Genomic DNA, 23887 nt, shown 5'->3' on the forward strand with positions numbered 1-23887 from the left:
TATAAATGAGAGAATATATGCCTAATATTAATTATAAATAAGGAAACAACAGTTCATATACTAAATGTATATTAAAAATATATGAAGATACTTTAAGAACTAGATAGATGATCCAGAGGTTGATTTAGGCTTGGTCTTGTATCTTCAAATAATTCAATCAAGAAATATCCTTCAGCCCTGGCGTGATTCCGTCCTGCGTGCCTGTTCTGAGGAGCAGCAGGCAGAACCCTCCGTTTGACTTCTCTGCCACCGAAGAACGTGCCTTCACCTCATGGAAGACTCCATGGACATGGACATGAGCCCTCTAAGGCCTCAGAACTACCTTTTCGGCTGTGAACTAAAAGCCGACAAAGATTATCACTTTAAGGTGGATAATGATGAGAACGAGCACCAGTTATCACTAAGAACGGTTAGTTTAGGTGCTGGGGCAAAAGACGAATTACACATCGTAGAGGCAGAAGCAATGAACTATGAAGGCAGTCCAATTAAAGTAACACTGGCAACTTTGAAAATGTCTGTACAGCCAACAGTTTCTCTTGGGGGATTTGAAATAACACCTCCTGTGGTCTTAAGATTGAAGTGTGGTTCTGGGCCTGTGCATATTAGTGGACAGCATCTAGTAGCTGTAGAGGAAGATGCAGAGTCAGAAGATGAAGAGGAGGAGGATGTAAAGCTGTTGAGTATGTCTGGAAAGCGATCTGCTCCTGGAGGTGGCAACAAGGTTCCACAGAAAAAAGTAAAACTTGATGAGGATGATGATGAAGATGATGAGGATGATGAGGATGATGACGATGATGACGACGATGATTTTGATGATGAGGAAGCTGAAGAAAAAGTTCCAGTGAAGAAATCTGTCCGAGATACCCCAGCCAAAAATGCACAAAAATCAAACCAAAATGGAAAAGACTTAAAACCATCAACACCAAGATCAAAGGGTCAAGAGTCCTTCAAAAAACAGGAAAAAACCCCTAAAACACCAAAAGGACCTAGTTCTGTAGAAGACATTAAGGCAAAAATGCAAGCAAGTATAGAAAAAGGTGGCTCTCTTCCCAAAGTGGAAGCCAAGTTCATTAATTATGTGAAGAATTGCTTCCGGATGACTGACCAGGAGGCCATTCAAGATCTCTGGCAGTGGAGGAAGTCTCTTTAAGAAAATGGTTTAAACAGTTTGAAATATTCCGTCTTACTTAATTTCTGTAACAGTTGATATATCTGGCTGTCCTTTTTATAATGCAAAGTGAGAACTTTCCCTACTGTGTTTGATAAATGTTGTCCAGGTTCCATTGCCAAGAATGTTGTCTAAAATGCCTGTTTAGTTTTCAAGGTTGGAGCTCCACCCTTTACTTGGTTTTAAGTATGTATGGAATGTTATGATAGGACATAGTAATAGTGGTGGTCAGATGTGGAAGTGGTAGGGAGACAAATATACATGTGAAATAAACTCAGTATTTTAATAAAATAAAAAAAAAAGAAATATCCTTCAAAGGTATATGTAGATGGAAGCTGTTCTTTTGTTTCCCAGTGATCCAGACAGAAATAATCACACAGAAACTATATTAATTACAATACTGTTTGGCCAATAGTTTAAGCATATTCCTAGCTAGCTCTTACATCTTAAATTAATTCATTTCTACTATTTTATATTTTACCACGAGCCTCATGGTTTACTGTTAAGGTTCCTAAGCATCTGTCTCCTTTGGCAGCTACATGGCATCTCCCAAACTCTGCCTTCTTTCTTCCTCTATCTGCTTGGAATTCCTGCCTTACTCTATTCTGCCCTGCTGTAGGCCAAAGCAGCTTTATTCATTAACCAATAAAAGCAGCACATATACAGAAGGACTTCCCACACCAGGTATGCACAACTACTTGGGTTTTGGTTGATTCCAGATATAGTTATGACAACCAAAAATAGCCATCACACAGTATCACCAATAGCTTGTATACTGGTGAGACCATGACATGGTGCTGGTGAAGAAGCTTAGAGCTCTATATCTGGATCTTCAGACAACAGGAAGAGAGTAAACCACTGGGCCTAGCTTAAGCTTCTGAAACCCCAATGCCCATTCCCAGTGACACACATTTTCGAACAAGGTCACACTTAAGTCCACCAAGGTCCAAGCTCCAATAATACCACTCTTTGAGTCTATGGGAGGCATTTTCATTCAAACCACCACACTGACCTTCCAGCACCTTGTTGCTAGCCATCTAGCCCCCAGAACTATAGAAACTCAATTTCCATTATTTATAAATTACCCAGTTTGTGCAATTTCATTATAGCCCCAGGAATGAACAAAGACAGAGGGTCATAAGTATATATTTCAAATAACAGGCACTCTGCCACAGAAATTAAACAATGAAAATATCTCCCTCTCATTTCCTCTTTATTAGGTAGTGATGATGGTGACAATGAGGAAGAGGAAATAGGAGGGAGTGGGAGAGAAGAAGGAGAAAGAGAGGATGAAGGAGAAAAAGGAGGGGTAGAAAGGAGAGGAAGGGAGAGAAGATGGGGAGAAGAGGAAGAGCCAGGGGGCAGGGAACTATTTCTTTCTAATCTTTGAGGTATATTTCTAAGAAATTTTAGACACTCAATATGACCATTTTATTTCTGGACTCATTTTTGGTCAACCTTTCCAAGACCAGAAGGATTTTGTGTGCAGTGTTCCCTCTCAATGCCAGGCTAATCTTCTCAGGACCTTTACTTACACCTGGAACTTAAATTGTGTGTGTAGTTTGCCAACATTGCTGAGCACAGACTGCCATCCAAGGAACTCTGAGATGTGAAGTGTGCTTGCTGGTTTCATTCTGCCGACTGGGTCCTCAAATTCCCACTATCTTAATACTAAGAAAGGCACATTTTGCGTACTGTCTTTAAAAGTTATTGCCGTTAGAACCAGTGTCTAAAATTTTCATCCTTTATGAGATAATCAGGTTCACTGAAGAAAATTTGGAAAGAAAGCAAATGTAGAAAGTTTATACAAGGTGGCCAAGATCCCTTTCCTCTTCTCAGAAATGGTGATGAATGGACAAATAGTCACAGTATCGTGGGAACTAACCAAAACCAAAAGCAGTTGTTTTCAGTGTGAGTCATCCTGTATAAATATCTATACAATTTCATTCAATATGTATCATTTACATTAGCTACATGCCCATTGGGAGACATGACCACTGTGTTTAAATCACTTTCTGAGGCTAAAATAAGGGTTACCAACAGAAACAAATATAAAAATGACAGTGAGTAGTCAAGGATGGATGTCCAAATTGGGGGGTCAAAAAAAGAGAAGAAACCTAGTAAAGCATATATTACTGTAAAGTCTAGTCAGCTTAGAAGCAGGGGAATCGTCAATCTTCACATATATTATATAAATATGTATAAGTAAATAAATGTATATATGTATATTCCCTTACTCAAAATGCACAAGTTGCATTGCTTTCCTACGGAGAAGAGATGGGGTGGGAAGAGCTTACAGGGGAGCCCAGCATTGCCAACCTTAGGGATAATATCAGAATGGTTTGGAGGACTTGCTAAGGAGATGGCAGAGCTCCAGCCAGAGTCAGGGTTGCAGAGCTTTTCCAGTGAAGCAAAGTTGGAATAAATTACGAAAAGGCTTTTACTGCAGATTTATGGATGGGGGAGGGGGAGAACAATGAGGGGTGTGTACACCCATGGATGTGAAGAATGAACGTACTTCTCAAGACACAGTCACTCGACTTTTGGAGAGTCTGATATAAATTTAATCTCCAAGGGTGAAGGGAATTCACATGCCATGTGTGTTACGTGTTAAGTTTTTGTGTTTTTGTGTTTTTGATTTTGTTTTTCGAGACAGGGTTTCTCTGGGTAGCTCTAGGTGAATTGGAACTTGCTCTTGTAAACCAGGCTGGTCTCAAACTCACAGAGATCCACCTGCCTCTGCCTCCCAAGTGCTGGTATTAAAGGTGTACGCCACAACCCATCTTTCCTGTTAAGTTTCATGGATTTCATGAAGTGAGATATCTTTGCAGCCTATAACACTAAGCAGTATATATTTGGTTGAATCACAAAAGCGGGTGATTAGGTCATCACACGTCATTGGTAACCTGCAGAAGTGAACATGGCCCCTTTGGGAGCTACAGAAACAGGGAATGGGCTCCTTTTGAAATTATGAAATGAGCCCCCACCTGAGATCTGGGTAGAGACTTAAACAGCATTCCCCAGCTACCCCTCCCATCAGCCTTATTTCTCCAGTCACCCAGTCCTTGCCTTCCTGGAATGTCATAATCAGCAGGCTGAAAGCAAGGTGGCTGATAATTGTTCTTTATGTTGCTCTTTGTTTAGTATCTGATTCAATCCATCTGTGAGGATACCATTTCATCACCTTCTTAGTAACTGAGGTGAAAAAAATCAATGGCAATCAGATTACCTTGTTACCAGAAGGGCTAGAGGGGCTGTGTGTTAGGTGCACGGGGCATCACCTCTCATTTAAAACATTTCACTTTTTTATTATTTATCTTTATTATTATTTATAGCACGGCGCCCAGAGTGTTTCTGAACCCAGTGGCCTTGCGTCGTCTTCGCAAGCACCAACCATCAATGCCACGTGGAAGAGCAGACCGAGCAGCTCCAGTGCAACCCCCATTAAAAGCTCACAGAGAGAGCCCCCTCTGCCATTTCTCATGAAGCATTCTGGATCAGTCCTAAAGGACTCGGGTTGCAAGGTCGAGTTTGCGATCTTTGCTGTTGTATGATATGATATCTATTGTGTTAGTTACTTACTGTTGGTCCTTATTAACAGCATTGTTATTATCAACGGGAGCAAGTGCCAGGGATACTTAAGATGTGTTATAACATACTCCTTGAACAAATGCTCTCATAGGGGACTCCAGATAAATGACATAATTGAAAGCTGCATGGGGCCCAAAGAAAGCTTGGAGCCAGAGTGGTCTGTTGTGCATTGGTCATTTTTGACATAGGAAATGCTCTACAGAACAGATAGAGAGAGGTTTTGGAGAGTGGAGAAGGACATCTTGTATTTCAAACATGTTCTTGTTTTAGCTGTGCTCTTATTTGAACTTAATGGGTGACTCAGAGGCATTTAAAAAGGCACAATTAGGCTTAAACCTTTGATGAATTGAAAGATGCAAAGGTAAGGGGATAGCTTTGTTCCATGATTTTATTTATTTATTTATCTTTTATTTATTTATTAAAGATTTCTGTCTCTTCCCCGCCACCGCCTCCCATTTCCCTCCCCCTCCCGCAATCAAGTCTTCCTCCCTCGTAAGCCCAAAGAGCAATCAGGGTTCCCTGCCCTGTGGGAAGTCCAAGGACCTCCCACCTCCATCCAGGTCTAGTAAGGTGAGCATCCAAACTGCCTAGGCTCCCACAAAGCCAGTACGTGCAGTAGGATCAAAAACCCATTCTGAGCCTATAATTAGTGATCCTAGAGAAACTAAATAAGAAAGAGAACCCAAAGAAAAACATATAGGCATCCTCCTGAATATTAACCTTCATCAGGCAATGAAAGGAGACAGAGATGGAGACCCACATTAGAGCACTGGACAGAAATCTCATGTTCCATGATTTTTAATACGATGACAAGATCTTCTGTTGCCCAGGCTGGCTTTGAACTCACTATGAGGGGAAGGATGACTTTGGCCTTCTGAACCTCCTGTCTCCTCCCAAGTGTTGGCATGTGTGACCACACCTAGCTCACCCCATAGTAGACAGAACTCAGTGATCTGTGTATGCAACAAGAGCTCTCTACCAACTGAACTATGTCACCAGCCCTTCCTAACACTTACAACTGATTCTGTCCATGCTACCTGGAATATCGCATGCTATTTCAGGCTATCACCGAAAGACTGCATCAGCAACAGCTCCCTGGAAACGTGAGCAAGCAGGACAGTAAACGTTGAAAAATCCTGCAAGCTCTTGGTGCCGGCATTGTTTCTGTCTCCAGTGCCAGAAAGATGCAAGAGCTTGAAACATCGGATTTGGATATTCTCTGTATACATTGCAATATGTCAAAAGCAAAAGAGAGTTATAAAAACAAAACTAAATATAACAAAATGAGTTTCGATGGAGTGTCATACAACCATTTAAATATGTAATTATGAAAACAATTAAACATCTTAAAAAGCACTTATCATATAATTAAGTGTGAAAAGGAACATCATAAAACTGTATCTACATCATGACTTCAATTATAAAATACATATGCCTATGATGAAAGAATTTCAGTAATGAGCGCAGATGAGTGAGCGTGATGTTGGTTGTTTCGTGACAAGTAGTAGATTGTCTTTGTTTTTGAAGTTTCTTACATCACATTCATAGTTTCAGCAAAACTATTTCAACCATTCAAAAATAACCTTAGACTTGGAATGGCTGGAGTACCTTGCTCATAACCCCATCATGCTTGCTCTTTATTCTGAATAATCCACGGATTCCATCTGAAATAAAATTGAGAAGGAAGGACCAAGGTCATTTTTTTAGTGGTGTTAGACAGGTGTTCCTCCTCTCTGCTAGCCCCCGTTCATTGTCTCCCTGTTTCTAAAAAGCCCACACACTACACAACACTTTTGATGCCTGCCATGCGTGTCTACTCTCAACGTCATTTGTCTAGGACAGTTGTGCAGTTAAGTGCTACTCTATGTGTGAGAATCTGCTCAGTTGATTTAGTACAGCTGTATCATAGAAACTGAAAAAAAATGGAACACGCCTACACCTTTCATTAGTTTTTATATGCATGTATATGTCTTTACCTGTCTAATAATTGCTAATATTAATAATTAATTATACACAAAATATGTAATTATTAATAGAATATAATAACATTTATTAATCATCTACAGGCAGAGACACATACATGTATATAAAACTTACTAAGGCAGCCAGTCTTTGCCTTCATCATTCTAGGTGACCAAATCTGTATCCTGAAATAAGATTATTCTGGAGACATTCAGGGAAATAAATTTTGACCCAAAGTCTCACACATTCTTTTTTTGTATTTCAAAGATGGGTTGTGTTGATCATAAAATATTAGCAGTATGACTTACAACTTCCAAATCACCACCTCTGATAAAAGAGGAATTTAAAATACCTGGGTTGGTAGCAGGGAGACCTAAGCATTGAGTCTGACTGGATACTCATGACAAAGAACTGAGGGTTCTGATCACGTCTTAGCCCCTTTATGTCTTCCTTGTACACATCTTCTTTGTATAAATAGCTTTGAGTATTTTGCCTATTCAGGTCTTCGTGAGCAATGTATAGAATATATAGATGATAGAAATATAGAGTCATTTTTCTCTAAGATTTCTTTTCCTTTGTACTGTTCCCCTTTCCATCCTCTCTCATCGGTTCCACTCTGCTTGGTTGGCTTTAGAACCATCCCAATCATCTCAGAGCTTGAACAGCAAAGAGAGATTCCTAGACTCCACTTTCTCCTTAAGATTCAGCACAATATTGGCAGTTTGGAAGAATGCAAAATGACTCTGGGCTACTTGTGCATCTATGCAGGCTGGGATAGCTCCTGGGTGCTTGGCGAGAAAGGCGCCTTTGTGGACCAGGGAGTACACTCATCTCCTGCTTGTTATAACTGCTTTCAGTGGTCAAGCAGAATGACAAATGGTTTCATTTGTGCTACCCTTGCCAAATCCGATTCATATATCTTTTCTGGGACAGGAGACTGGATGGCTACTTCACTCAGAGAACTTCTCAGCCTGCCCTGAAACGGTCACCTGATTTACTTTCCTGTCACTTTAAGTTCCTTGAAGGCAAGGACTTTTTTTTTCCCCCTCTCAAATATACAATTGCTAGATTCAGCATAGCTTCCAGATGGCCTTATGCAGTTGGGAAATATTTATACAAAGCCTTTTGAGGAGATAGCTCACTGAATTGATTGGAATGGGAACCGTTGCATAGAAATTGAAGATGGGAAGAGATGAGAAAAGGACCAAAATGACAGTTAAAGCCTTTATCCAAAAGTAGTAAGTATTTCTTGAGGGTGGTGTAAGCATTGCAGAAAAAAATTAAACATGCAGAAAGTTCTACATGCTGCTATATTTGGGGCCTCGAATATGGTACGAAGGCCCAGGGATAAAGTCTTGGTCCCCGAGAGGCTGATACTTTGAGATGTGGTGGAACCTGTAAGATTTAGGACATAGATGGAAAAAATTCGGTCACTGGAAATGTCCCTTTGGGAGGATTTTCAGACTCTGCTCCTTTCTCTGTCTTTCTGTACTTCCTGAAAGTACTGTGCTCTGTGCTGCCCGCCATAATTCTCTCTCCACACACGTGTGTGCATCCGTCTATCTGTCTTCTGTCTGTGTGTCTGTGTATGTTTATCGGCTTTGTGCTTGTCTCTGTGTGTATGCAATATATGTGTTTATGTGTGTGGTATGTGTGCATGTCGGCTGTGAATGTGCTTGTGTTTGTGTCTGTGTACATATGTAGTGTGCGGATGTGCTATGTGTGTGTGTACGTGTGTCTGTGTGTGGGTGTATGACTCTTCTGCATGCATGAGTGTAGGGCCAAAGAGCAATGCCACCTGTTTCCTTTCATCAATGTCCACATTATTTCTTTAGACAAGGGGTTTCCCATTAAACCCAGAGCTCAACAGTTTAGCCTAACTGGCTGTCCAGGAAGTCCCAGTGATCTTCCTGTCTCTACCTTTTTAGTGCTGAATGACATGAATATACCAGCGTGCCCAGTTTTTCTACATGAATGATGACATCAAACTCAGGTCCTATTGGTAGCCCACCAAGCCTTTTACTGACTGGACCATCTCCTTTGCCACATCCTCATGTTTCATTTCACCTCAGACCCAAAATAATAGAATGAAGTGATCATGGACTGAAACCTCTGATCCGTGGGCCACCATGATCTTTCCTGCCTGGAAGGCGATTAGCCCTTGTGTTTTGTCACCTTAATAGAAATTGGCTCACACGCAAATCCAAGAAGAGAAAGGCTCGAGAGTATTTGCCTAAGTTAAAAAGATACTTGTCTAAGCTTGATCGGTGGGGATAAAAGGTCACGGAAAATGAGGGAGATGTACCGAAGAAATAGGAAAATACCAATGTGGTATCGCTTCTGTTTCTAGGGCTGGTCAATTCTTTATAGGGGCAATGGAAGGCTTGATGATTTCGGAATACCTGATTTCAAATATTATTGGGAACGCAGATGAACTTTATATGCAAAACTGTGCTGCATGGTATATTGTTTATTGAACAGAGCTGTTTAAGCAAAAACTGCCTCTAAGTCATCTAGTTTTCCCTCTCAGTAGCTGTACTGCTGGGACAAGTTTGTGCTCACTCAATTATATTATTTTGATTAAATGACTTAGACATATCTCTTGGTAGTTCTCTAAGCAATGTTCTTATAACAAAAAGTCCCCAGTATTTCATAATTCCTATGTATTTAGTAATGAGTGTAATGAATTAGTTTGAATTTTTAGAAAAATTGTTTTATGAAAATCCAAGGAGGAAACAAGATGTTGAAGAGAAAGGAGAGCCAAATGATTGATCTAATTCAAAAATGGCTTCATTTCTCATCTAATGATGTACATTTAAGAATCTTTCCATTTTAACTGAATCCCTGGTTGGATTGTATTGGACGCCTGGTTCTGCCAGAGTCATTTTATTGAGTGAAGTGCTTCAAAGTTAGCAATGACTTGGGCTGCAGAAAGAGACCACTTTCTGGAGTGGGGAATATTTCTGCCTTTTTTTTTTTTTTTGCCTTATCTAGATTATGACAGGCAGACATTGCATCTTGTCAATTAAAAAACAAGAGTATGATTCCTAGGATGATTTTAAATATAAAACAAATGTTGTATTATGAAAAAGACACAACCCAAGCCATCACCCGAAACCACAACTATTGCTCACTAGGTGGGAGGTGTTGGAAAATATCTGAAATGCTGCCAAGTTTAAAAAACTACAAACAAAAAAAAAAAAAGTCCCACGACTGAATTTTCTGTGTCAACAAAGCTTGTAGAATTTGGAAATAAATTATCTTCTTTAATACAGAATGTAAGTTCATCTAAACACAAAAATCAGGAAAATGTTCCTACTAACCAATAAACCTGTATTGCAAAGCAAAGCCCTATGTGAAGCACAGATGTCCTAAAGGGAAGGGGAGCCTGTCTTCCAGAGGTTGATGATCTCCCTCTGCGTTCCCGATACATGTAGGAGACATTAGAGGGCAACAGGAGGAGAGGAACAAGGCACCTGCTGGAAGGAAGGCAGATGTGACAGGACAGTCATGACTACCATAAGCGATGTTCTCTCTGCAGCAGACTCCAGGCTAGGCTAAGCCTTGCTTTATAGAGAAAAAAATACCAATAATTTTTATATATTAACTTGAAAATATTCACTTTATTATGGTCTTACCACAAGCGACTTGTCAACTTGTTTTTTTTTTCAATTTCAAAAAGTCATACTCAAATAAATGAAATGAAAATGACCCTTGGATTTGCCAGTTAGACTGAAGCACGAGCCAATGTGAACATTTCAACACACACAACAATTATTATATCATTTAAATAATTTAGTTGAACTTTTACTTAACTGTAATGGTTAATATTGATAGCATGAACTCTTTTCCACATTATTGAATATTTTCTGCAATATCATTTTACATCTCTAAGGGATTCCATCTTAGAAATGCCTTATCATATACATATCATATCTATACTGCTAATCTTAACTTACCTCACTTAATTTTAGCAATCTCGAAGCTAAAAATAATTTCTTATATTCTACTAGAACAGTTACTATAGAAATGAAAACAAAGGTAATTGATTGCTAAAGGTTGCTACTTGCCATCTTGCCCCCAAATTCTCTCACTCTTTGTGAATGTAATACACATGGAGAATGGGGAATCTGTGCTTTATCGTGTAACTTTCAATTAAACATGTAAGGACTTGGGTTTATTATGCACAGGTACAAGGAACTAATGAGGAGGGAATGGCCTTAATTGATGAATTCTCTTGCCAGGTGAAAAAGTAAGAATTGGGGGCTGGAAAGATGGCTCAGCATTTAAAAATGCTTTACTATTCCTTTGGAGGAGTCAGCTTTAGTTCCCAGCACCCAGAGGGCAGTTCACAAAATCTGGTAACTCCATTCCCAAATTCACCAACTCCCTCTGCTGACTTCTGTGTACTCCTGTAGGCATGAGATGTACAAAGCCTCAGGCAGGGGCATGCACACCCACATTTGGAAGAGAAAGAGAAGGGGGGGGGGAGAAAGGAAAGAAGGAAGGAAGGGAGGGAGGAAGGGAGGGAGAGAGAGAGAGAGAGAGAGAGAGAGAGAGAGAGAGAGAGGCAGGAAGAAAATTAGGCAAAAAGGCAAAAATAATGAATGTGATTTCAGAAGCTAGTGCCAAAAGGGCCAAAAATTGAACATGAGAAGTTAAGGACAAACCATTGTATTAGGTACAGTTCCATAAAAGATGATAACGCCACAACAGTGATAGAAATAGCAGGCTAATCATATATAAAGAGAATTTTTATTGAATTATGATGAATAGAAAGATGGTAAAACAAAGCAATAGAAGAGAAATTTAGGTTACTGCTTGAAACAAAAGCAAAGACAAAAATATTGAGGACAAACAGGTAAAAAAGAACAAAACTGTTTATTAAAATAGTAAATGTTAAAACAAAGCACTTATACCTAAATCAGTAAACATATATTTCTAAATTGTGTCTCAAAATAAAAACCATCACAGGTAAAAGGGAGATGGGGAGGAAAATGGGAGGCGGGGAGGAGGTGGAATTTTTTTTTCAGTAAAAAATTATATTACAAAAAAAAGCTTTAACCTAAAAAAAAAACCATCACAGGAAGCTGAAAGGCAACTCTAAGAGAACTAATTTACATATAATCAGATTACTGAGAATGTAGTGGACAAACGCAGTAAATACTCCAATGCAGCGATACCAACAATTTTACAACCGAAATGAAATGGAACTCAGCTCCAGTTATAATACATCATAAGATATGCATAAGAAATTTTGTGATGGTTTAAGAAATTTTCCCTAAAACCCCATGTCTTACTTTTTTTTTTTTTTTTTTATGGAGATACTGGAACTATGAAGAGTCTGGCCTAGGGAGAGAAAGTTAGGTTAAAGGGAACATACCCTGGAAACACAGAGAGAACTTCACCCCTTTCTTTTGCTTTTGTGGGCAGCAGGAGGTGATCAGATATTTTTCACATGCTTCTGCTAAAATGAACTGTGCCTCTACAGGCTACCAAATAATGGGCATAACCTATCATAGACCGAAATCCTCAACACTGTGAGCCAAACAAGCTTTTATTCCCATAAGCTGATTGTCTTGGGTACTGTGTCACAGTGTTTGAAATCTAAGGAACACAGCCAACAACTGAAAAAAAGCCTTAAAAATTAATAAAGGTAAGAAACAAGAATAAGTACAATATAATTCTTCTAGAGAAGGGCAAATAAGAAGCCAGCTGAGCAGGCTCAATGCAGGGAAAAAAGGAGTTGGGGAGTGGGTGAAAATAGGGGGAAAAGGAGAATGGAAGGAGAAAATTCAGTCTTCAAACACAGAGAGAGAGAGAGAGAGAGAGAGAGAGAGAGAGAGAGAGAGAGAGAGAGAGAGAGAGAGAGTTTTAAATATGAGAAAACTCTTGACTACATTATTCAGCGATTTGTGCCCATGTCTCAATTTACAGAGGCGGCTGTGTGACAAGACAGAGAGCAATGATGTCAACAGAGAGCTGCCAGTTACTCATGGTTAACCATGAAGAAGAGCAGTAGGGCACACCATGCTGACCATGGGGAACTGCATCAGAGCCCATCAAGAGGCAGGAGGAGCAAGGAGGCTTCATAGGCCACAGTCTGCATCGTACATCCTTCAGGAAAAGATGAAGCCGAGGAAGCACGCTAGACCTGTTCAGTCTCAGCCATGCCAGCAGGTTCTGAGAAACAGTTGTCTGGTACTTGGCCCTAGACTGATTCTGAGTGGCAGTAATATTGGGATGCTGTGCGGGAGTTAGGCGAGGAGATTGTTGAGGTTGTTGGTGGAAGATAGATTTGCCACAGAACAAGGTGACTCCTCTCCGGGTACTTGCTTCCTGTTTTAGTCAGGTTTCTGTTTCTACCATAAAGCTCCGTGACCAAAAGCAACTTGTGAAAGAAAGGGTTTATTTGGTTTACATTTTTCGAATCACGGTCTATTGAGCGATGCCAAGGAAGAGACTCTAGCTGGAACCAGAAGATCAGAACTGAAGCAACAAGCATGAAGGAGTGTCCCTCACTGAGTTGCTGTTCATGGCTTGTTCAGGTTACATTCTTATACCGGCCAGAAATACCTGCCTAGGGGTGGCTACATGCATAGCAGATAGGGCCTTCCTACATCAACCATTAATCAAAAAATACCTATAGCCTATTTTGATGGGGATGTTTTCTCAATTTAAGATCCTGTTCCAGTAGCTCCTCAGATAACAAGGTTATCCAAAGACACCCACACCTCATAAAATATGAGAAATTTAAAAATATGAGTAGTGGTCAGGCAGTGGTGGCACACGCCTTTAATCCCAGCACGTAGGGGCCAGAGGCAGGCAGATCTCTGTGAGTTCAAGACCACTCCAGTCTACAGAGCTAGTTCAAGGACAACTAACACAGAGAAACCCTGTCTCAAAAAAATAAATAAAAAAATTAAAAAAAGATGAGTCATGTAATTGGCCCTCTGATATGTTAATAAAGACATTTAGAGACTAGAGCTCTATTTTTCAATTAATTTTCATTATAGTTTATTTATTTGTGGATATGTGTATGCAGGCATGGCTGTGGAGGTCAGAGGACAACTATCAGGGTTCAGATCCCTTCTTCTACTATGGTTGTCCCAGAAACCAAACACAGACCATCAACCTTGGAGGTCTCATTACTCATTGAACCATCTCATTAGCCCAGAGAGTTTGCTTTTGCGAACAAGGTTATTATTGAGGAGCCGATTGAAATAGACTGGAAATTTTGAAGTGCTACTGACAATATTTTTCTAATGTTAAAACATGCACTAGAGAAGTTCTAAGGCCACAGTAGCAGGTATATCCATTATATGGTGAAAAGATAGGAACTGGAAAGGTAGTAACATATGTGTGAAGATGTCTGAGTGTCTTTGGGAATGAGAACCATATGGCTTGAAACTCAGGGCATCATAGGAGAAGGACCCAATGGAGGACAGGTCCTCTGAGAGTCAAACATTTGACTGATAAGAGGTATGCTCCCGAGGAAACAATGACTTACATTTATTTTTCTATATGACACAGAGAGCAGAAAATGTCCATTTCTGTATAGAACTGTAACATTGCCTTTAAAAGGTGAGGAGAAGAACAGGACCACGTTCCAAGCTGATTGGCAAGTTCAGAAACACAATATGGACTTCTTCGTGGCAAAGGGAGAAAGCAAAATGTCTCCCAGTGCCATGTGCAAATAATGGAGAGCTGAGCTATGGGCATTGCAAGGCTGGAGGCTCCATGGTATCTGAAGTGATGCAACTCAGTGGTGAACTCCAGTGTCAAGGCAATGTTAACTGGGGTGAAGAACTTGAGCATCCTTGTTTTATAAGTTCTTGATATGAGTGAGAGTCTGTCGGTGTCTCCTGTGCTTGACTGAAATAATGTCTCATCAGAGAAGCTTGTCCCTTCAAGGTGTAAAGCAATAAAAACAACCAGGGAAGCCATAGCTCAAAGAAGACAGAGCAGTGAGCAACTGAAGCTGAGACTTTTGCTTTTGGTGTTTGGTAAAAGTCTAGGTCCAACTTCATCCTGTACCAGGAAAGCAGCTGCCGCTTTCTCCCTGGACTCTCTGGTTACGGATTTATCGGAAAGTGCACCTTTGATTTTCCTGAATCCCCCAGGAGATGGAGGAAGCCCAACCATTCATAAACACTCGTTAAGGTCTAGAGAAACATGAAGGCTCATTTGGGGCTTATTTATCAGGCTGGAGTTCTTAAAGGAGTTTTCAAGGAAAACATCACATCTCTCAACTGAACTAGCTATCTGGGACCTGTTAGGACGTGAAAGTTCTACTGAATGCTTCTTCCCAAAGTGTAGTATGACGTCTTTTTAAAAAGTAAATGGATGTCTTGGTTCTGCTAGCCCTGTTTACAATTCCAAGGGAAGAAGAAGTGTTCTGCAAAAACCTTATATGTTCAGACAGAAGTGGCGTTGATTTATAGCTTGAGTATCTATAAGGCCAGAAGTGCCCAGAACTTTTTCCTTAGAAAAGATATTTGTTTTATAGAATAGCTTAGGATCTTGTAGTAACTTTAGATAAGAGTCTAGATGCTGGCTAAGGCTTCCAATATTAAACTGACTGCTTGAAATTTGGCCAAGTATGCTAACCTTTACATTTGCTTCTTTATGAGGGTCCTTAGGCTGAGGGAGAGCAATCCAAGTGTGCTGAGCTTTCTCTATGTAATGGACAGCAGTGTTGTGTGTGCAGACTGCAATCCAAACTGTCACACTCAGTTCTTCCCACATGGTCTCCTGGATAGCCAAGAGTTCTGTGGGTGGAATGCCTTCCTCTAACGTCATGCCGCACCCTGGATTAGGTCAGAGGACGGGGAGGCCACTCTTTCCTACAAGCAGAATACACCAGATGTCTCAGATCTACCTACATCTTGTAGGAGGCATGGAAGCAAGGCTGAGCTTGTGGAATACTATCTCCATGACATGAAGTTGGATGGGCAGCTGAAGGTGGAGGGTCATGTACCTGGCATCCAAAAAGACTACACTATTTTCAATGATTCCAGGATGTAGCCAGAAATTCTCATTCAAATGTTACAAGACCAAATGTCTTGTTGAAGATGTCCTTGGCCTTCATGAATAGTTACAACTCCAATAAACAGAGATGAGAAAGAAGAACATAGAACCTATGTGACCATGGGTTAGAGAAGGATCTCTTAGGCAGGATACTGGATGTATAACTTTGAAAGGAAAGAAACACACATTTAAAACTGAAGTCCTTCAGAAAGCATTATTCAATTAATGTAAATATAAATCTGAATCTAAGAGGAAAACACTTGCAAAGCAAAAAATTACTATCTGGGCTGCATTAAAAAAAACCAACTTCACAACAGAAGAGAAATAACTGATTTAAAATAAACTAATGAAATACTTCAAAGAAAGTACATGGATTGTGCATAAACCTATGAAAATATTTGACATAGTTGATCATTAGAGGAATGATGTTGAAAATCACTATGATTTAGGACCATATACTGAACCCAGCATCACTAAGGAGAAGAAGGATGAGGTAACTGTGGGGTTGTAAAGGAACAGGGAGTCTTACAGGTTCCTAGTGATAATAACCACTTTCAAAAACAGCCTGTCCTCTTAAAACGCTAGAGTCAGCTATTCGTCTCTTAGGTACTTTTCTAAATCTCTCTATGTATTTATCTATGTATCTATGTATATTCATCTAGCCACAGAAGATTTCTGAATAAATGCTTTATAGAAAATCTGTTTGTCCTAGGAACAACTATTATTCCTTTCCATATGGAACACATTCATAAGTTCTGTTAAGTCCATGAGATGAGTTTGTACTGATCAGATGGAAAACAGGAAACTGTTGATACATGCAACAGCAGTGAATAAAGTCACTCTGTGCAGTAAAATGACACAGGAGAGAGATATTTTGTATATTCAATGATTTTATTCATCTAAAGCCTGGAGATTCAAACTTAAAACCACAACAAACAAAGCTGTCCTTGACTGTGGAAAGAAATGGACAAGGCTGATGGACGGGTTCAAAGAAGGAAGTGAACCTTAGTGGGTGATGATGGTCTCGCTTGATGGTGAGGATTTAATGAATGTACATGCACGCTAAAGTTTGTCAAGATATGTGCTTTAAACTTTAAATACAGCAGTTTTTAGTAAACATAGAGAGCAGCATTTGTGACAAAATAGAATCCATAGCCTGACAACATCAGAGTTAGAAGGGGAAGGAAATGGGAGAGGGAAGTGAAAGGAAGACGAGAAGAGAAGAAAATAAAAAAGGAGAAACGTCTAGAATATTTGATAGAATATTTTAACAGTTGAGAAAGAACCATGTTGCTTACAAAGGTAAATAAATGGATGATTATATGATACCATAGATGATGGATATGTTTTATAATAGATGAGAGAGAATAGATAAATGAAAGATCCAAAGAAGTATGATTGGCAAATGGATAATGGATAAAATTAGTAGGTATTATACTTCTATAAATAGATAGGCAAAAGGTGGGTATGTATATGATAGATAGATAGATAGATAGATAGATAGATAGATAGATAGATAGAAGATGACTGATAGGCAGAGAGACTGGCAGATGCATACATTCATACATACATACATTAATTCATACATACACACACACACACGTACATAATAGCCAAATAGACAGGCCAGCAAAGGGATAGCTAAAACAAGGGCTCTGTCTTCTTTCTTGGTAACAGTCAACTGTCTTATTAAATTCGATGATCCAGGAGAGTTCTCTATCTCAAAGTAGACTAACCCACGGTGGCAGGTAAGGTCCTGCGTGAGTTTACAAGGATCCAGAAAACTTGAGTCCCCTCCCTATTACTTCTTCAGCCTATGGTAAACTTACAAAGGGCTGAAAAAGGATTCCTTCAGACCCGTCATGCCCAGGGCTTTGTCATTCCCCAGACACATAACAACAGCTCCGTATTTCTCACTTAACCCCATATAGACTTAACCATGGCTACTCGGGACTGTAACACGAATTTGCTGAAAGTTCAGACTGTTCTGACCATATGATAGAGCAACTCTGCAGGGAGATTTTAGTTCATTCCGTGGCGCTTCTGTTGCTCTAACAAGATGTACAATGGCTCCGAGCTACTCAACAGATGATTTCTAGGAACAAAGCACTTTGCAGATCTATTAGGGAGCCACGGGGTCAATGTCATGAGCTTCTGCAGCTGGGCCTCGGGCCCTGCAGTTTCCCATTTTGGCCATACTCTAAGGGGAAGAATGAGGCTTTTAGTTTAGGGAAGGAGCGAGAAGAAGTAGTTAGAAAATCTCATAAAGGGCAAACGGCCTTTATCTTATGTTATTAAACCTCCAGGTCTCTTGTCACTGAACCCCACACTAGCCTTTGAAAGACAAGAGTACCACAGCTGGGCAGCGCATCCTTTCAAGAGTCAAATTTAACCAAAACTGAGAACAAAAGCCTGCAACACAGAGGAAGTTTGCTACCTTTCAGGTGCTGTGATGAAACACGTGGAAGGAGGAAAGCTTGGTTCCCAGCTTGGGAGAGCTGGCTAATATCTGTGGCTCTCTTTTTTGCAGTCTCATGGTGGGCTAAACTCCATCACCTGCATAAGTGGGGGCGGGGAACTACTCTCTTCATACCAGATAGCCAAAGCAGAATGGCAGGGCCAGGGATCCACAGTGCACTTCAAAGGCACCCCACAACGATGTCACTTTCTCCCACCCACTAGGCAGGCCCAGCTAGTGGGCCCAGTGGGCCCACAGGCTGCTTATTAAAGTGTTAACAAAAGATTCTTTGGAGATTGTTTAAGATCCAACCAAACCACTGTAGGCTCCAAAGCTGTAAGCCATCCAATACTATACTCGCCCTTGGAAACGGCGGGAAAACAAGAATGTGAGTTAATTGTGTTTATTGTAGGTTTGAAGAATATGTATGTATGTATGTATGTATGTATGTATACATTTTAATTTATATTGTATGGTTATTTATATTATATTTATTATATATGGTATGTGGTATGTATAATTATAAATATTTATATTGTATTATTTATTTATATTATATATATATTAAAACATGTTTTTGACAGCTTGTTTAACTACTAGTTATTTGTATATGGTCTTTAAAATTTATTAGATTTAAAAAAAATACCAATCCAAGTTTCCACTCCCAACCCTCCTCCCATTTCCTCCACACACCCTCCCACCCCAACCCCTCCACTCCTTAGTGAGGTTAAGACACATTGCTTTGGAGAAGGTACAGGGCCCTCCCTACTATATATAGGCTGAGAAATGTATCATCCAAAGAGAAAAGGTTTCCAAAAAGCCATTACAAGCAGTAGAGATAAATCCTGGTGCCACTACCTGTGGCCCTTCAGTCTGCCTCAGCCATGCAACTGTTACCCACATTCAGAGGGGCAAGTTTGGTCCTATGCTTTTTCTTTCCCATTCTAGCTGGAGTTGGTGAGCTCCCATTAGCTCAGGTAGACTGTTTCAGTGGGACAACCCATCATGGTCTTTGTTTGCCTGCATACAAGTCTGTGCCCTGCTTGTGTGCCTGGTATCTGAGGAGGCAAGAAGAGAGTCAGAGCCCCCAGAACTAGAGATACAGATGGTTGTGTGTTGCCATGTGGGTGCTGGGAACCAACCCCATCTTCTCTGGAAGAGCAGCAAGTGCTCTTCACCTTCAAGCCATTAACCAGCTCTCAGAGTGTAGTTAACTATAAGAAGTACCAGTTGACAAGCAAGACTTTTTTTTTTTTGTCTGCTTCCACTTATTCCACTTAGGTCTTTACATAAGAGCTCATCACTGAATTCTGAATTGTTCTGATATAGAAAAGATGAACAATTAAAATTATGTTTAATTGTCAACAATCAAAAGGTCACATAAATATAGTGAAATCGAAGACATCACACATTTTCTCCCATCTTAAGATTGTTGAATCATCAAGTTAAAAATCAGGCAGAAGTAATTTCTCTCTGTTAAAAAAAAAAAACAGAAACAACAAAAACAAAAATAAAACCAGATTTGGAGACACTCTAACAATGAAGTTTCTTAAACTGGAGTCGAGATGTGGGAGTCACGGAGATACTTTGAACCCTCACTGTTTTTTTTTTTCTGTAAATTATAGCATGAGCTAAGCATACTCCCCTACATAGTCTCTCTCACGTCCCCCCTTGAAGTAGTCCCCTTGAAGCTTTTCCTTCTATTTCATGTCATCCTATACCCATGAGTTTATGTATCTATGTATCTGTGTAAAATGAAAGAAGACAAACCGTTGTTTGTCTTTCTGAGATTGACTTTATTTAATAAGACAGTCCCCGGTGGCTTCCATTTCTCCCAGACAACATGATTTCATTCGTTTTTTATAACAGATAAACAATGTTTGTATATATATCCAAGGGCTAATGATTTCTCCACGTAACCGGGGCAAGTCTGTTTGTCTCATCCATAGATACCCATGTTTACTGGTTGCCTCAGGATGCAACACCTCAAGGCATTGTTCTCAGGAACTCCAGTAACTTCTGGGAAGAGATCATTAAAAAGCTACCAATCCATCCCACAGGTCCTTAACTTTATTATATTCGAAGAATCTAGAACTACCATTATCTATGACTTTACCTAAATCCACTCAGATATTTATATCTTCATTATCTCCTACCATTAGCACCATTCCCAAGGCTCCATATATGAACTTGCTCATGAATAATTAAGATAATGAGGTAAGTTCTTTAATTTAGAATCTCATTTAATTTTCACAATAACTCTGTGGGATAGTTACTACTACTGTCTACTTTGTAGAGATAAACCTGAGGCACTGATTGGGTAAGTGAAGGGCCCAGGTTTAGACATCCAGCAGATGCCAGAATGCCAGCCTGCTCTTTGAGATAGTTGTCTTCACAGGGTGTACGCATCCTCACTATCCTGTAACACAGAACCATCTCTCTGCACCAGCCTTCCCAAACCCAAGAAATTTGTACGTCTATCCTGCGCATCAATTACCAGTATGTTCTGAAAAAGGATAGATGCTTACTAAAAATAGTCAAAAATGGTTCAAGGGGCTTGTCAACAGTTACGAGTACACACAGAGCAAGCATGGGGTTTGGAGTTCAAATGCCAGAACCCACAAAACAGTCTGGAATCCTGCAAACACCTGTAACTTCGGCCCCAACAGATCTAGCTCCCTCTTCTGTCCTCTGAGCAGACACAGATTAGCCCACTACCAAATATTTTTCTTCACAAACACACTCATTTTTTAAAAAAGACTGAAGAACGACTCTTACTCCTAAACAATTTATTTCTAGATGCAAATCCAACTTTTACAAACTAAAGCGATGCCTCCCATTTTCAGGTGCATGTAAGTGTGAGCTGCAGCTGCCCCAACAATGGCCTCGCTGCGGCTTTTAGTTTCGTTCAAAACTCTGAATTTCTGATCAACATTGCTGAAGTTTCACCATCTATGCTATTTGGTCCATGTTTGGCCCTCCAGTTTTTCAATAGAACTTGAGATAAAAGAAACCTTATTGAACTGTAATTATTGATGAAACCGGCCGAAAGGAGCAAGAAAAGAAATCTTGGGGAGATACCACTTGGATGGAGTGGATCTTGTCTCTAAAGATTCTGCGCTCATACTTGTGAGACTGCTCTTGTCTCCTGGTCTTCCTGTCTCCAGTTGCACAATGACACCGGTGCCACCCTTTAGCAGGTTTCAAATCGGCAAAGCCGATGTGTGTGGTTCAACGGCTCCTCAAACTGTTTACAGAAAGCGACAATACTTCTTGCTGCGCATTGCGGACGCGGACCCGAAATGGATGTAGTACCATTGCGTTTAATTGGAAGATTTAGTCAGGCAGGCAAGAAAATCTCCTAACCAGAAATAGCGACATGTGGGCTGGTATTCTAGCCACCAGTAATTGCTTAATGGTACAGAGAATCCCAGTGAAGAGTACAGGAGCTACTCTTACTATTAGTGGAGACCAAATTCAAAGCTTTGTGTTGCTTGCTGGGGTATTACATGCACTTATGAGATTAGATTAATAATAGCTCAAATGGATTCTGTTATGGCAAGTACAGTTAGTATGTCTCGTGGCTTTAACCATATTATTTCAGTGAGTCCCAGGTCTTAAATGAACCTCATTATTACAACTTAAGTGACTTTGAATGACTTCAAACCCATACATAACAAAATGTGTCTGTCTCCTCTTTTACTTCCTCCATCCTGGCTCCCCCGTGATTCGATAGAACCCTACCCCTGACTCGGAACTTTTAAGTGAGTGTTTCTCACTGTAATGGCGTGGGTACTGCTCTTCTCTGTACTTTTTGGGATCTGCTGGGATACACTCTGCCCCATCATCATCCACACCTGCAGACCTGTTTTAGGTTCGATTGACAGATTAGCAGCCAGCCCTTAGGCATAACCCTGCACTCTCATAGTCTCATCAAACCCAGTGCACCTATTTTCCCTCATTGGCGGTGACGTATCTTAGTGATTCCATGGTTTCTGGAACCTATCAGCTTTTCTAATTAAGCAACTGACTTGGGCTTCTGCCATTACCTGCTTACCCTGCACCACCACCCGAGTCGTTGTGTATCCTTATCCACTGTGATGATCCTATAATAACGCTGCCCACAGATAGTGTCCATGCACCCTCTATGGCCCTTTCTTTCAGGTCCCATGTGCGGAGAGCATCCTGTGTACCAGCGAGTCCCACCTCGTCCTGTTCTCGTCTCCCTTGTCACATGCGCACTTGTGTTCATTTGACTTCAAGCTGCGTCGGTCTACGTATCTCTATAGCCCAGTAGTTCTCAACCCATGGATCATGATTTCTTTGGCAAGCGTCTATCTCCAAAAATATTTACATTGCATCTCATACCAGTAGCAAATGTACAGTTGTGAAGTAGCAATGAAAAATAATTTTATGGTTGGGGAGTCACTGCAACATGAGTGACTGCATTAAGGGGTCTTGGCATTAGGCAGGTTGAGAACCTATAGTCCTTTCTGGTGGATTTTCAGATTCATTTGTCTTTTATTTGTTTGTGACTGCAAATCCAATTTTCCTTAGACAAGCAAACAAAAGACCTGTTTTAAACACTCAGGTTTTGTTGCGCTATCTAAAATTAGTTTTATATATACACACACACACACACACATATACATACATATATATGTTTTTTGAGAAGGGTTTTTCTGTAGCTTTGGAGCCTGTCCAGGAACTAGCTCTTGTAGACCAGGCTGGCCTCGAACTCACAGAGATCTGCCTTCCTCTTCCTCCCAAGAGTGCTGGGATTAAAGGCATGCACCACCCCTGTGCAGCCTTAGTTTTAGATTTTTTACAACATTGTTCTGTGTGTCTGTGTGTGGACCCATGTTTGTGCGTTTGTGCATGGAAGTGAAGCACGTGTGCATGCACACATACATACATGACAAGATGCATGTGATGGTCCAAAAATAACTTGCACCAACTGGCTGTCTTCATCTGCCATGTGAGCCTCAGGAACAGAACTCGAGTGGTCAAGAGTCCTTATCTAGTGAGTCATGTCACCAGGCCTCACTTAGTTGAAGGAAGCAGTTCTCTCCTTGCAACGTGAGGCTAGGAGACCCATGGCCCACAGTAGGGCAGAGTGGATAAGAAACAAAAGGATACTATGCGGATCAAAACAAGAGGTAAGTACATTGTCACATTCTGTCTATGTAAGGCCACCTCCATATTGCGTTCCTGTTTTCAGAAAAGGCACAGCCTCGTCAATAAGATCGTATGTAGGAGAGATGCTCATAGATGGACCTCATGCACATGGAAAAAATAAAGCTACTATAAACTTACTGAAATAAGTAGGATTCCAACAGCAATTGAGCCATGGAGGATTACTTACTGCCATGAAGAAATAGTCACGAAGGGATTCTCAGAGATGGATCTCACTGCAGCTTGGAGCTGCCACTCAGCATCGCTGGGCGTTTCATCTCTTCACCTACATACAGTCTCTTTCTAAATGGTCAGAGCCAAGCCAGATATAAAACCGTTCAAAGCTGGGCATTCGGACTTGTTTGCCATTTCCCTAGACTTGGTGAATAAGCAGAGTTGATATTCCCGGAAAATGGATTTTTTTTTTTTAAAGCTAAATAGTAAGTCAAGCCCAAACATGACTAGGCATTTCATTTTTGTCTTGTCACTGCAATCTTTCAAGA

General features: G+C 40.4%; 1 protein-coding gene across 1 annotated transcript; it reads left to right on the top strand.

The window, feature by feature from the left end:
- The first annotated feature begins 245 nt into the window (after positions 1-245).
- Positions 246-1456, top strand: LOC126505947 (nucleophosmin-like). Its single transcript, XM_050149198.1, has one exon. The coding sequence runs from the start codon at positions 272-274 to the stop codon at positions 1148-1150; it is 879 nt and encodes a 292-aa protein (XP_050005155.1). The 5' UTR covers positions 246-271; the 3' UTR covers positions 1151-1456.
- Positions 1457-23887: the final 22431 nt, after the last annotated feature.

Source organism: Alexandromys fortis, unplaced genomic scaffold (genome assembly GCF_014885135.2).
Source record: "Alexandromys fortis isolate MF-2015 unplaced genomic scaffold, M_Fortis_MF-2015_v1.1 scaffold_67, whole genome shotgun sequence".
Taxonomy (NCBI): Eukaryota; Metazoa; Chordata; class Mammalia; order Rodentia; family Cricetidae; genus Alexandromys; species Alexandromys fortis.

Bases quoted from the DNA above. Each gene is read 5' to 3' on its own strand.
- LOC126505947 (XM_050149198.1), top strand. From the start codon at position 272: ATGGAAGACTCCATGGACATGGACATGAGCCCTCTAAGGCCTCAGAAC.